We start from the raw sequence: 14366 nt of genomic DNA on the forward strand, positions 1-14366 counted from the left end.
GATCTACATCAATGACCTCCCAAATCACAGCCTAAGATAATTTGTAGACATGCTGATGACATCACCATCTATAGTAACACATCAAAGGTCAAGTTCTCTCTGATTCTCTTTTCTCTAATCTTGAACACGTGGTACAATGAGGAAAGAGGTGGCTGGTTACTTTTAATGCATCTAAGCTTTTATCATTTCATCATCAACGCTCTGATCCCCATCTGGCATCAATTGAAATAAAGCTTCTGGGCTTGACCTTTACTCCTGATCTGAAATGGAACACTTATATCAAATCCGTTGCCAAGGTAGCTGGAAAAATGGTGGGATCCTTCTATCAATCCAGTAGATAGATTACAGCTGATGCAATTCTCTACCTATATAAGAGCCAAGTATGTCCAAGGATGGAGTACTGTTGCTATATCTGGGCAAGAGCTGCTAGAAAGACCTTATCCTGCCTTAACAGAGTTCAAAATAGACTTCGTAACTTAGTGGGCGAATCCCTTTTCTCTGCAACCTCTTTCTCACAGAAGAGACGTTGTGAACCTGTCTCTGTTTTATCATTATTTTCATGGCAAGTGCTCGTCTGAGCTCCAATCTATGGTCCCGCTCCTTGTCAAACTTTCATGAAAAATTCATCTAGCTAAAACCACTATCAATTTCCCCCCATTCTTTATCTGTGCCTAAACCTAAATGTAGATTCCATGGACAAAACTTCTTTCTTAGAACTGCACATCTGTGGAACTCTTTTCCTGCTTCACAGCTGACTACAATATGGTCGTCTTCAAGTCCAAGGTAAACAAATTCTTGATGAGCCGTCCCCTTAATAAATCCAATTTACCAAATTTTCACAACTAATGATTACTACGATATTGTCCCATCGATTACTGTACACTCATTAACCCTTATCCTCGAATGGCCTTCAGGCCTTGATAAGTGGTGACTCCCATGAAAAAAAAAAAAAAAAAAATTCTGTAACCTCCATGGCACAAAAATGTGCTGCAGATAGTGGTTGGAAACCATCGCATCAGTATATGAAAAACTATATAAATATATGATTACACACAGAAACTATATAAATATATGATTACACACAGAAACTATATAAATAAATAATTATATAAAAGTATATAAATACGAAATCATACATAAAGACTACATAATTACATAATTATATAAAGACTATATAAATACATAATTATACAAAAAGACTTTATGAGTATGTAATTATATAAATATATAATTATATTTATATTATAAATATGTAATTATATAAATATATAATTATATTTATATTATAAATATGAAATCTTACATAAAAACTATATAAATACATAATCATATAAAGACTATATGAATACCTAACTATATGAAGACTATATAATTATGTAATTATATAAATAAATAATCATATTAGACCATATAAATACAAAATCATAAGTAAAGACTATATAAATATGCAATTATATCAAAACTATATAAAGACTATAAATACGAAATTATATAAAAGACTATATAAATACATAATTATAAAAAAGACTATATAAATACATAATTATATAAAAAGACTATATAAATACAAATATAAGGGTTACATTTTAACTTGAAAAAATTCGTTTCAATTTGGTTTCCGAATAATTGAAGAGAAAAAAGAAAGAACAAACATCAGTTCAAGGTGTTGCAAGATTGGATGATGGGGCGGGGATATAATAACATAGACAAAAAAAAAAATTCTACTTTGAAACTAGATTTAGCGAAAAAAAACTTTCTACAAGAAATTTAAATTAGGAATTTAAGCTAATGTGTTCAGGAAGTCTCCAGCAAATTTAACTTTGGTTCTATGGGATGAAACTACATGAAAATTTTCAGGCTTTTTTTTTTTAAAGATTATAATACTATTCTATGGTTTAACTTTTATGACAATTGGTAAAAAAGAACCTATATTTTCAAACCAATAAAATATGCTTAAATTTGCCTACATTTTTATATATAGTGTCCTGGCAAGCCATCTTTAGTTTTGCTGCTTTGGGATGAATTTTGCTTCTTTTTTTTTTTTGCTTGGTTGTCTCCCTGTGGTCTTGCCAGGCCACTAATATATCCCCGAAAAAAAAACAAAAAAACATGACGCGTAAACATTGACTGCTACATAAGAACGCAACAAGTAGGATTTTACATATTACTTGAATTGACCGGACTATTGTTCTCATCTTGAGTGTTATTTGTGCAACGTTTCGGTCGGATTGTCTTTCGATCGTCTTCAGGCATGTTGGTTGTTGTTTTTTTTTGTTTCCAAGTTGTAGTCCGGTGGGAAGAAGGCACACGGAACAGAGTTCCACAGGCATGCAGTTCTAAGAAAGAAGCTTTGTTCATGGAATCCGCGTTTTGATTTAGGCACAGATATAGAGTGGGGAAAATTTTTCACAGTGGATTCAGCTAGACGGGTGTTTTTCGTGAAAGATTGGCAAGGGGGGACCAGAGATTGGAGTTCAGACGAGCACCTGCCATGGAAATAACGATAAAACAAGGATAGGCTCGCAACGTCTCTTCTGTGGGAGAGAGGTTGCAGGGTAGAGAAAAGAGCATCCCCCACTAAGCCACGAAGTCTATTTTGTACTCTGTCAAGGCAGGATAGGCTGTTTTTAGCAGCTCCTGCCAGATATGGCAACAGTATTCCATCCTTGGACGTACTTGGCTTTTATATAGATAGGGAATTGCATCAGTAGTGAGATATCTTCTGGAGCGGTAGAAGGATCCCACCATCTTTCCAGCGACCTTGGCAACAGACTTGATGTACGTGTTCCATTTCAGATCAGGAGTGAAGGAAAAGAAAAGAGAAAAGTTACTGACTCCGTAGATGTCTTCGTATTCTGTGAGTTAGTCTTTATTTTATGGTTTAAGTTTCAAATTTGTGAAAAAAAAAAATTGGTTAACAAAGGGGAGGCAACTAATAAAAATTGATAGGGGATTATCTCCCTTTTTTTTCACAAATTTGAAACTAAAACCATAAAATAAATCTAATATTAATTTGCTTTTTTAATATAGATGGAATTCTAAAGATCAACAAAAATGGAGAAGCATTTTAGCAAAACCAAAAATATAATTATAGGCTGTCCATCAGCCAGTTTTCACAAATAGAAAGGTTTGTCTTACCTTTGGGACTTCTTTGGGAGATGGTGTCACAACAGGAGTCTTTGACTTGTCCTTTGATATTGTGGTTAACCTGTTCGGCACCTTTGACATTTGGATGGACAACTTGCGAGAAGCAACATAGAGTTTCTCATCATTTTCAGCAACTGAAATGGAAAAACGAAAGAATTAGGTTAGAGAAATATTATGAACAAAAGAAGAAAGAAAAGGAGGAAAAAGAAATGAGAAAGAAAGAAATAAAAAACGAGTAAAGAAAAAACTTTAAAAGTGTAAAGATAAAAATATATAAGAAAATGAAATTAAAAAGAGAAGAGAAAAGAAAAATTAAAGGAAAAAGAAATGGACAAAAGAAAAAGGAAAAAGAAAAGAAAATCAAGAAAAAATTAAACGAGAAAAAATAAAAATAAAAACGAGAAAAAAAACGAAAAAATAAAGAAAAACGAGAAAAAAGAAAAAGAAAAGAAAAACGAGAAAAAGAAAAACGAAAAACTAGAAAAAATAAAAGAAAAAATAAAATGAGAAAAAAAAACGAGAAAAAAATAAAAAGGAAAAAAAAACGAGAAAAAAATAAAAAGGAGAAAAAAATAAAAAGGAAAAAAAAAAAACGAGAAAAAAATAAAAAGGAAAAAAAGAAAAACGAGAAAAAATAAAAAGGAAAAAAAGAAAAAACGAGAAAAAATAAAAAGGAAAAAAAGAAAAACGAGAAAAAAGAAAAAGAAAAAAAATGAGAAAAAAGAAAAAACGAGAAAAAAGAAAAAGAAAAGAAAAACGAGAAAAACGAGAAAAAAGAAAAAGAAGAGAAAAAAGAAAAAGAAAAAAAGAAAACCAAGAAAAAAGAAAAACTAAAAAAAAATAAGGCGAGAAAAAAAATAAAACGAGAAAAAAATAAAAAGGAAAGAAAGAAAAATGATAAAATAATAAAAATGAGAAAAGAAAAAAGGAAAAAAGAAAAGAATGAAAAAAGAAATAAAGAAATGAAAAGGTGAAAAACACAAGGTTGGGACGAAGAGCCAAATACATCCTAAGATGGAGTAATATTCGCTACATTCATTTCCTGCTTTGACAAAACCGACTTTGAAATCTAGTGGACATTGTCCTTTTCACAACAGCTGCTGGACAGAAAGAATAAAAAAAAAAAAATCAGAACTTTTTGATGGTATCAGAATCGGTATCAGAATCGATATCGGAATCAGAAAACTTTGTGCCTATTTTTCGATGCCATTCTTTTAGAATTTGATCCGGATCCTCAGGATTTCCCATCAATTATGGTTCGGGCTGGATCGACACTCACCAGATTAAGCCGAGCAAAGTAAAAGACGCAAATTTCAAAACAAATAAACCGGAAAAAATAGAAATACAATAAATTAAAAATAAAAATAATAAAAACCTAAATTTACTGAAAATATTTTTTTTTTTCAAAAAAGTTGCATTTTGTATTGTTTTTTTTTTAGTTTTATTATTGTTTTTGGAATTTTTTTAAGTTTTTTTTTTTTTCAAGAAAAAATGAATTTTTTTTAACCCTAAATTGTTAGGTGAAAGTACAGTGTATTTTCACAAAAATTTGAATTTTTGTTTATATTTTTTTAAAAAATTGGCAGTAAACGTTTTTTTTTTGTTTGTTTTATAAGAAAAGATGAATTATTTTTATGAAAACCGTAAATTATTTTACAAGGAAATTTACAAATTATTTTTGACCAACAAATGTTAAAAAAATAAACAGAAAAAAATGCCCCCATCACCCCCCACCCCAAAAAAAATCACTTAAAAATTACATTTTTTTATACAAAAAAAAAAAAAAAAAAAAAACACAAAAAAAATGTCAATTTAGTGTTTCAACATTCGAACACTGCTCTGCTTAATTCAGTGATTGCCGGTCAAGCCCTAACCATAACTGATGGAAAATTCCGAGGATCCGGGTCAAATTTTGCAAGAGTTTTTATTGTTTTTATCTGTTTGTTTTTGTTTTAACTTTTGTTATTTTGATTCCCATAATTTTTTTTATACTTTCATAAACATATTTATTATATATTTTTTTTTATACTTTCATAAACATATTTATTATATAATTTTTTTTTATACTTTCATAAACATATTTATTATATAATTTTTTTATACTTTCATAAACATATTTATTATATAATTTTTTTTTATACTTTCATAAACATATTTATTATATAATTTTTTTTTATACTTTCATAAACATATTTATTATATAATTTTTTTTTATACTTTCATAAACATATTTATTATATAATTTTTTTTTATACTTTCATAAACATATTTATTATATAATTTTTTTTTATACTTTCATAAACATATTTATTATATAATTTTTTTTTATACTTTCATAAACATATTTATTATATAATTTTTTTATACTTTCATAAACATATTTATTATATAATTTTTTTTTATACTTTCATAAACATATTTATTATATAATTTTTTTTATACTTTCATAAACATATTTATCATATAATTTTTTTTTATACTTTCATAAACATATTTATCATATAATTTTTTTATACTTTCATAAACATATTTATTATATAATTTTTTTTATACTTTCATAAACATATTTATTATATAATTTTTTTTTATACTTTCATAAACATATTTATTATATAATTTTTTTTTATACTTTCATAAACATATTTATTATATATTTTTTTTTATACTTTCATAAACATATTTATTATATAATTTTTTTTATACTTTCATAAACATATTTATTATATAATTTTTTTTATACTTTCATAAACATATTTATTATATAATTTTTTTTTATACTTTCATAAACATATTTATTATATATTTTTTTTTATACTTTCATAAACATATTTATTATATAATTTTTTTATACTTTCATAAACATATTTATTATATAATTTTTTTTTATACTTTCATAAACATATTTATTATATATTTTTTTTATACTTTCATAAACATATTTATTATATAATTTTTTTTTATACTTTCATAAACATATTTATTATATAATTTTTTTTTATACTTTCATAAACATATTTATTATATAATTTTTTTATACTTTCATAAACATATTTATTATATAATTTTTTTTTATACTTTCATAAACATATTTATTATATAATTTTTTTTTATACTTTCATAAACATATTTATTATATATTTTTTTTTATACTTTCATAAACATATTTATTATATAATTTTTTTATACTTTCATAAACATATTTATTATATAATTTTTTTATACTTTCATAAACATATTTATTATATAATTTTTTTATACTTTCATAAACATATTTATTATATAATTTTTTTATACTTTCATAAACATATTTATTATATAATTTTTTTTATACTTTCATAAACATATTTATTATATAATTTTTTTTTATACTTTCATAAACATATTTATTATATAATTTTTTTTTATACTTTCATAAACATATTTATTATATAATTTTTTTATACTTTCATAAACATATTTATTATATAATTTTTTTATACTTTCATAAACATATTTATTATATAATTTTTTTTTATACTTTCATAAACATATTTATTATATAATTTTTTTTATACTTTCATAAACATATTTATTATATAATTTTTTTTTATACTTTCATAAACATATTTATTATATAATTTTTTTTATACTTTCATAAACATATTTATTATATAATTTTTTTTTATACTTTCATAAACATATTTATTATATAATTTTTTTTTATACTTTCATAAACATATTTATTATATAATTTTTTTTTATACTTTCATAAACATATTTATTATATAAATTCAAATAAAAACTTTTAGTTTTAAAATTTAAAAGTAACTTATTTTTATGATTTCATAAACATATTTCTTATAAAATCTATATATATAAAAGTGAAAATGTCTGTGTGTCTGTCTGTGTACATTTCTCTACAAAATAACTGTCAATTTTCAGTCTACAGACTCGAGATTTGACATAAGTATTATTGAGGTTTAGAAAAATCTTTTTAATCAGTTTTCGTCCAGAAATTTGGCTGTCAAGGGGTCAAAGTTCAACGATTTAGCATTTGAAAACTCTACCAAACTCCTCCGCCAATTTTGGGTCTAAAGACGTGAAATTTTAGATGTAGGTAACTTGGACATGGATAAAATTTTTTATTTTGATTTGAGACCAAAATAATAAATGTTAAGGGGGTCAAAATTGGGGTCCAAGTTATAAAAAATTGACCTCTGCGGTCTCTACGAAATTACTCAGACAAATTTTGGTCTAAACATTTGAAATCTTGCATAAAGTGTATTCACACGTAGGGCAAGTTATGAACAGTACAAAGGGCCCGGGCAAAGCCGAGCTGCACTGCTAGTTTCACATAATAATTCAGTAATTCAATAATGTTCTTTTCTTATATTTCATTTCAATAAATCGCTTCACAATAGAAATACTGAAGAACAATAGAATTGAAGGAACTGATTTGTCTCGTCACCAATTCCAGTAGCAGACACTGGAAATTAGGAAGTATGTTAGCCGATTCAGATTCTAACGGATTTCCACGAAAAATGTGTAATTGGTGCTTGCATTTCAGCAAAAAATGTCAAAACTATTCAACTTCCCTCGAGTCAAACAGGAAAACATTGGTACCTGCTTGGGAGCTTCTCGTAGCACTACACTGAAAGTACATTAGCTGATTATAAAAAACAAAACAAAATGCTATATTTAGAAATTTTAGAAAATCAGAATCAGTAATTGTATCGGAATCAGGAAAAATATCTGTTGAGAAGTTAAAAGAGAATGAGTGTGGGGCAACCTCGTAATATCTTTTTTATTTTTTATTACATTTTCACCCCAAACAAGGCACGTTGCCACTTTGGTGTAGGGGGCTACTATCAGGGACATAAGCTACTGGGGTACTGTGTGGGGAATTGGGCAGCAAGATGTCAGTTCACGTTACACTTGAACTTTTGCATGTCAGTACAGTTGGGGAAGCAGGGAGCCGGAATGGTATTCCAAAGTCTAGCGGTTCCTCGGAAGAATCTACTGGAGTAGAAAGCTCTCTTACATCTAGGGATCTCTACTGTGAAGGGGTGGGATTTAGCTGCTTGTCGGGTTTGTCGAGGGTATTTATGTCGTATTTTGCTGAACATGATAAATTAAAAATACTGAGACATCGCTTGCATCAACAACCCGTAACTTACGATTCAAGATGCGAAACAATTGCTATTTTACCTTTGACAATAGAAGGCGAACAGGGTTCTGAATAGCATGGTAACAACTCATGGGATGCCTGGCAGATGGGGATGGTAAGCAGCTGAAACTCAGAAACCACGTCGCAGAGGGCGTGCTTCACGGACGTGATGAGTTTGTTTTGGAGACTCGGTATGTCGACGTTTCCTCTCTCCCATATGCGGAAACGGATAAAACTTGTAAGACCTGCAAAGGAGATAAACAATTAAAAGATTTTATAAAAAGTTTGGATTTTTATAGAAAAAGAAAGGTTCTTGTCCAGAATTCAACCTAATTTAAAAAACAAAAATACAAAAAAAGCTTCATGATGACTGGATCTATCATGTAACGAAAATGTCATATTCCAAAAATCACATCAATTTTTTTTTTATTTTACTAAGTAAATCAAATTTTATGAGAAAGCAAGCAAGGAGTGTATGTCTTAATAAATAGAGACAACTAAATTCGAACTTCTGAGACAGAAATACAGATCAAAATCAGCCTTGTTATGGTTATGATTTACTATTAATCACTAAAAATTGTAAAAAAAATGATTTTCTATGAAAAAAAATAACTACTTGATCTTTATCTATTTTTTTTATTATTATCTTGAATTTATATGATTTTTGGAATATGACATCTTTGTTCCGTCACTGGTATGTACATCATAAAAATTTGTTTGTAATTTTTGTTTTATACACTAGGTTAAATCTTGGACAAAAAAAGAAAACAACAAGGCTCCTCAGCATTGACTAAATGCCTTAAAAAATGGGTACAAACCTGTTTTTCATGCAGCCTGTAGTGTCCATTGGCAAACGAAAAGAAAAAAAAGGATGCAACTACTTGTGTCATCTCATATGCAAATGAAATGCTTCTGATTTTGAATAAAAAGGATGATTTTTTAGATACTCAAGTAGTTTGTAGTTAGACGTTGGAGATGCAAGTTTTGGAGTCGCAAGTTTAATCCCAGAAATTGTTACTTGGAATGTTAGAATAGTTACGCTTGACTACTTAACCACAAGAAAATAAAAGACAAAAGAAAGAAATCCTTTTAACACAAATGCACACCTGTGGAACTCTTCCATTTTCCTGCTTTCCAGCTGACTACAATATGGTCATCTTCAAGTCCAACGTAAACAAGTTCTTGATGAGCCATTCCCCTTAAGTAATCCAATTTACCAAATTTCCACTGCTAACTATTACTACGTCATTGTCCCATTGACTACTGTACACTCATTAACTCTTATCCTCAAGTGGCCTCTGGGACTTAATAATTAGTGACTCTTTGTAAAATAACAAAAAAAAAATGATTCTCTTTTGGAATGGCCAGGAAAAATAAATAAAAACAAAATGAAAAAAAAAAAAAAAAAAAATACATGCAAGAGACATGTTTTACTAAATAGCGATCATTTCCGAATGATTTAATTTTAAAATTTGATCAAATTTATTTTTGTATTATATATTTTAGGTCAGTGTAAAATTTTTTGCCAAATTAAACGGAAAATGTGGAAAGAAATGGTAAGAATAGAACTGAGGAAAATAAAGACCTGGCCAGAGATATGATTACTTTGGAAGCAAATTTCTAAAAGCATCCAACACATGCCAGCATATAAAACAGGATCATCATCATCATCATCATCATCATCATCACAGTGATGATGATGATGATGATGATGATGATGATGATGATGGCTTAAAAAAAAAAAATCTCTAGATCAGGAAGATTGGTCACACTTTGGTTTGAAAATGCATATTGACACATTTGAATTATTAAATTTCAAAATATAAAAAAACTGTACGGTATATAATGGAATTTCAAATAAATGCATTTTTTACGTAAAAACACGATTACTTGTCGTGTCGAAATTTGTAAAAATTATGAAAAAAAATGATCAAGTCAAAGATTTGCTAGAATTTTTTTTTTTTCTTTACAAAAAGAAAAAAAAACATATTAGCGGTTTGTCTTTTTCTATTTGGAAACGTCGGATTACAATAATTTTGTCAATATCATGGTTACCTCCCCTGGATTTTAAGAACTCTTCAAAATTAACAAATACAATAATCTGATAAATTATATTTTTACTTAGCAATTATTTTTCTACTTTGATCATTTTCCGTAATTTTTAGAATTTTTACTAATTTCGACATGGCAAGCAAGTATGTAATAGTGTTTTTACATAAAATGCAGTTTTTTTTTATCCTATTATACTGCACAAGCACCAAGACCTCTTCTCTCTCCGGCCCATTCCCTTTTTTCTCTTTATAGCAACTGGTTCAATATAATAGAAGGAAAACATTTTTTTTTTAAATGATGGCACACACATCTAAGAGTTAACCCTTCAGAATGAAAAGACATCTCAGAACCTAGGCTTCAGCCTCTGTCACATCAACGAAATGTTGCATCCTTCTGCCTGTTCTACAAATACTTTAATGGTGAATGTTCTGACAAACTGCAAGCGCTTGTACCTCTTCGATGTGACAACCCCCAACAAACCCAACAAGCAACTAAATCCCACCCCCTTTACAGTAGAGATCCCTAGGTGTAAGAAAGTCTTTTACTCCAATAGTTTCTTCCCCAGAACTGCAAGTCTTTGGAACTCCCTTCCGGGATTCTGCTTTCCCAACTGTACTGATATGCAGAAGTTCAAGTGTAATGTGAACAAACATCTTGCTACTCAACTCCCTTCATAATGCCCCTGCAAATTATGTCCCTGATAGTAGCCCCCTACTTCAAAGTGGCACTGTGCCTTGTTTGGGGTGAAAATTGAATAAAAAAGAAAATTCTGAGAGGGAAGCACAACTGATCCTTCAGGGTGGGGCGGAACACAGATCTTAATAACAACTATAAACAAACCCTCATGGAGGATCACATATCTAGAAACTAAATCTTCAAGGAAGACACTGACAATTCAGCATAAATCTTTTAGGTAATCTTATGACCATCTAAAGATTTCCTGGCCTCATCCCCCCATGAGGGCGATAATTGATTTAAAAAACACACACAAAAAAATATATATATACCAGGTTTGGAGGAATATGGTGGCAGTTCTTCGAGAAGGCGAGTTTCAATCAACGTTGGATATTCCTCGGGGGGCACCAGTTCATCATATGGCAGTGATGGGGGCTTCTGGCCCCCAATGAACTTCACCTCTTGATCTCGACTGTCCACAAACGCCATGGCTATACAGGCGATTCCTGAAACAAAAACATAAAGGTTTTAGTTTGCATGCGAACATGAATCAAAAATATATTGAAGGAGACAGCTTCCGGTTTTTAGTTAGAAACAAAGTAATTAGGGTCAAAGATAATCTATATATATAAAAGCGAAATGTATGTATGTATGTATGTATGTATGTGTGTGTGTTCACTTTTTCTGTGTGTCTACAGAAGGCTTCTTTCAGAGAAGCGGTCGGTCGCTTCACAACTTTTTAAAACTTTTTATATCACATATAAATCGTAATATCTCACAGTTAACAACGAAGCTCACCTGTCTATTTAATTTGCTCGATTTCGGGAAGATAAATATTCAACATTTGTCGCTCGCTGCATGTGGGTTAGTCTTTTTCCTATAACATCTTGGGAAAATAAAAATCCCGCAGTCAAACTTGACCTCATTAACTCATTAAAACGGGCACCTGCCAAATCCAAGTAATTAAATAAATTCAAACGTGTTTCCGTTAGCATTTTAACCCCCACCCCACCCCCAGAGTTTCCACACACACCTCCAAACACCCGGGCAACGCCGGGTACCCCTCGCTAGTCTATAATATAAATCTCACCTGTCTGTATGTATGTATGTATGTTGGAATGTCTCGCAAAAACCTTCGACAGAGGCGACGGATCCTAACAAGCTTGGTAGCATTTTGAAGCTCGACGTCTCAGATGACATATATCGAAAAATTGTCCTAAAACATTAACTCCTTCACCCTAAACTCGGCCATTTTGTATAAGGAGGGGGTCGATTTTTTTCACCAACATTTTAGCAAGCCATCATCACAGTTGGATTGACTTGAATCATGGTTAATTTGAATGCTTCTGACTTCCAGTTGCGTCATGGAGACATTGGCTAAGACATCAGATTTTCTTTGACTTTCTCATGGCATGAGTTCAAGCCTGCCTGCCAACTACCACTACTTTTTGTTTTGCTCAACACACACCTCCAAACACCCGGTTAAAGCCGGGCACCCAAGCTAGTTATTATTAAAGGAGAATACTGAAATCGAACTTAGTTATCAAAAATTTAAATGAATACATTTTTGTTATTTAGATACGATTCCAGGAATGCAGTGGAATTATCCATTGTAGTTAGAAATAACTATAAAAACAAAGTTAGGTCAGAGAAATAATTGAACAATGAAATTAAGGAATGTCTTTTGTGTCGCCAGATGCATGTACATGTACTGGAAGCAGATGCATGTGCATCTCATGCTCATTTGGCCGCATTCTGACGTTACAAAGAAATATAGAATCAATATATACAGTTAAGTTAGACTAGAGTGCAGGCAGACAGCGAGCAAGTCAGAGTTCAGTTGAGTTGGAGAGAGAGTTACCTAAGCTCCTTTAGGAAGCGAAGGGGATGATTCAAATTCTCATCATTTCCATCACGAGCTCGAACGTTATCCCATCATATTGTATGAACTTTATATGAAGACTCATTTCAAAGTGTTGACTGTATATTCCTCTTCAATAATGAATTTCCCCTCCGTGTTCAAAGAACTTTTTATTAACACTCTTTTCTTCCCGCCTCTTTTGCTTCTATTGTAAATGTGAATTCCCCAAGTAATTGTCTCAGCGTCATTGTATTATTTATCATCCGTTTTATGAAACCACTCGCTGTACAACAACACGTAACACGTAATTGATCTGCACAGAAAGCTTAATTATCTTGTTACTATGCAAATACCATAAAAAAATCTTGTTACTATGCAAATACCATAAAAAAATTCTTAAACACTTTATGAATTAGTCACATTATCCATTCTAAATAATATTTCCCAACCAAAAAAAAAAAAACATTGTAAAAGCGCTACAAAAGAGTTAGAGCTCCTGTACTATCAGTCAGAAATAGCAGCCAGGAATTGTCAATCTGGTACCCTCAACCCATCAGAAAAAAGTCAACCCAATCTAATTGCATTGGCATATATGGAACTCAAGCAGCCCACAGTGCCCAGTTTAGGGAGATGTGATGTGGCAGGAGCGGGGAAAATTGGCATTCATTGACCTAGTCAGTAAAAAAGGTAAATCACTGGGTGTTTCTGTCGAGTCTCTGTGATAGCACCTTTGCGCCTGGCTAATAGGCAAAGAACGAGTATGAAAGCCAGGTGATAGACAGAGCCTAAATGTCTTCTATTTGTTATGTAAGTCTTTGTTCATCATTTCAACCGCAAGGTAATGTGTTTTTGCTGTCCAATTGTGTAGTTACTGGCTCCGTAGATGGTTTTGTATTCTTGGAGTTATTTTTTGTTTTTATGTGTGCAAAAAAAAAAAAAAAGAGTTGCCTCTCCTTTGTCAACCAAAATTTTTCATATATAAGAAACCACGGCCAAAAGACAAAAACAACTCTAAGAATACGAAACCATCTATGGGGCCAGTAATTTTTCTCTTTTCTTTTCCAACGACCAACATGCCTGATGAGGGTCGAAGGCTACACCAACCAAAACATTGCACAAAGAACAAGTTCGATCCCAGCAAGTAATATAAAAACATTGATTTTCTTTAAATTTGAAAGAAAATTTTAATAGAAAATTTAATTTTATTAATTTAAGCATCACAATTATTTTTTAAATGTTAGTTTTTTTTTATGTTATTATTATGAATAATCAGACACTTGTTTTCATCAACATTTCAGTCGATGTAACCTACACCAGGTATAAAAGTCGCCATGTTTTGTGCAGGAAAAAAAGTGGGGAGCTCTGCATCTAAGGTTTCGAATTTTTGGATATAGTTAGAAGTTTACATGAATTATAAACATAATTTAATTATCTTAGGATAGGGCTTTGCTTTCAATTTCATCCCCTGGACAGACAAACAGATAT

General features: G+C 30.1%; 1 protein-coding gene across 1 annotated transcript in view; it reads right to left on the reverse strand.

Annotated features, from left to right (window-relative positions):
- LOC145267011 (KICSTOR complex protein SZT2-like) overlaps positions 1 to 14366 on the reverse strand; it is a 423147-nt gene that overhangs the window by 94738 nt on the left and 314043 nt on the right. Inside the window, exons 47-49 of the mRNA XM_080122911.1 lie at positions 11353 to 11526; positions 8335 to 8538; positions 3139 to 3281 (exon numbers count right to left, since the gene is read on the reverse strand). Coding sequence (XP_079979037.1) covers positions 3139 to 3281; positions 8335 to 8538; positions 11353 to 11526 — 521 coding nt within the window. The remainder of the gene's footprint in view (positions 1 to 3138; positions 3282 to 8334; positions 8539 to 11352; positions 11527 to 14366) is intronic.

Source organism: Euprymna scolopes, chromosome 42 (assembly GCF_053919585.1).
Source record: "Euprymna scolopes isolate OS-2025 chromosome 42, ASM5391958v1, whole genome shotgun sequence".
NCBI classification, from domain to species: domain Eukaryota; kingdom Metazoa; phylum Mollusca; class Cephalopoda; order Sepiida; family Sepiolidae; genus Euprymna; species Euprymna scolopes.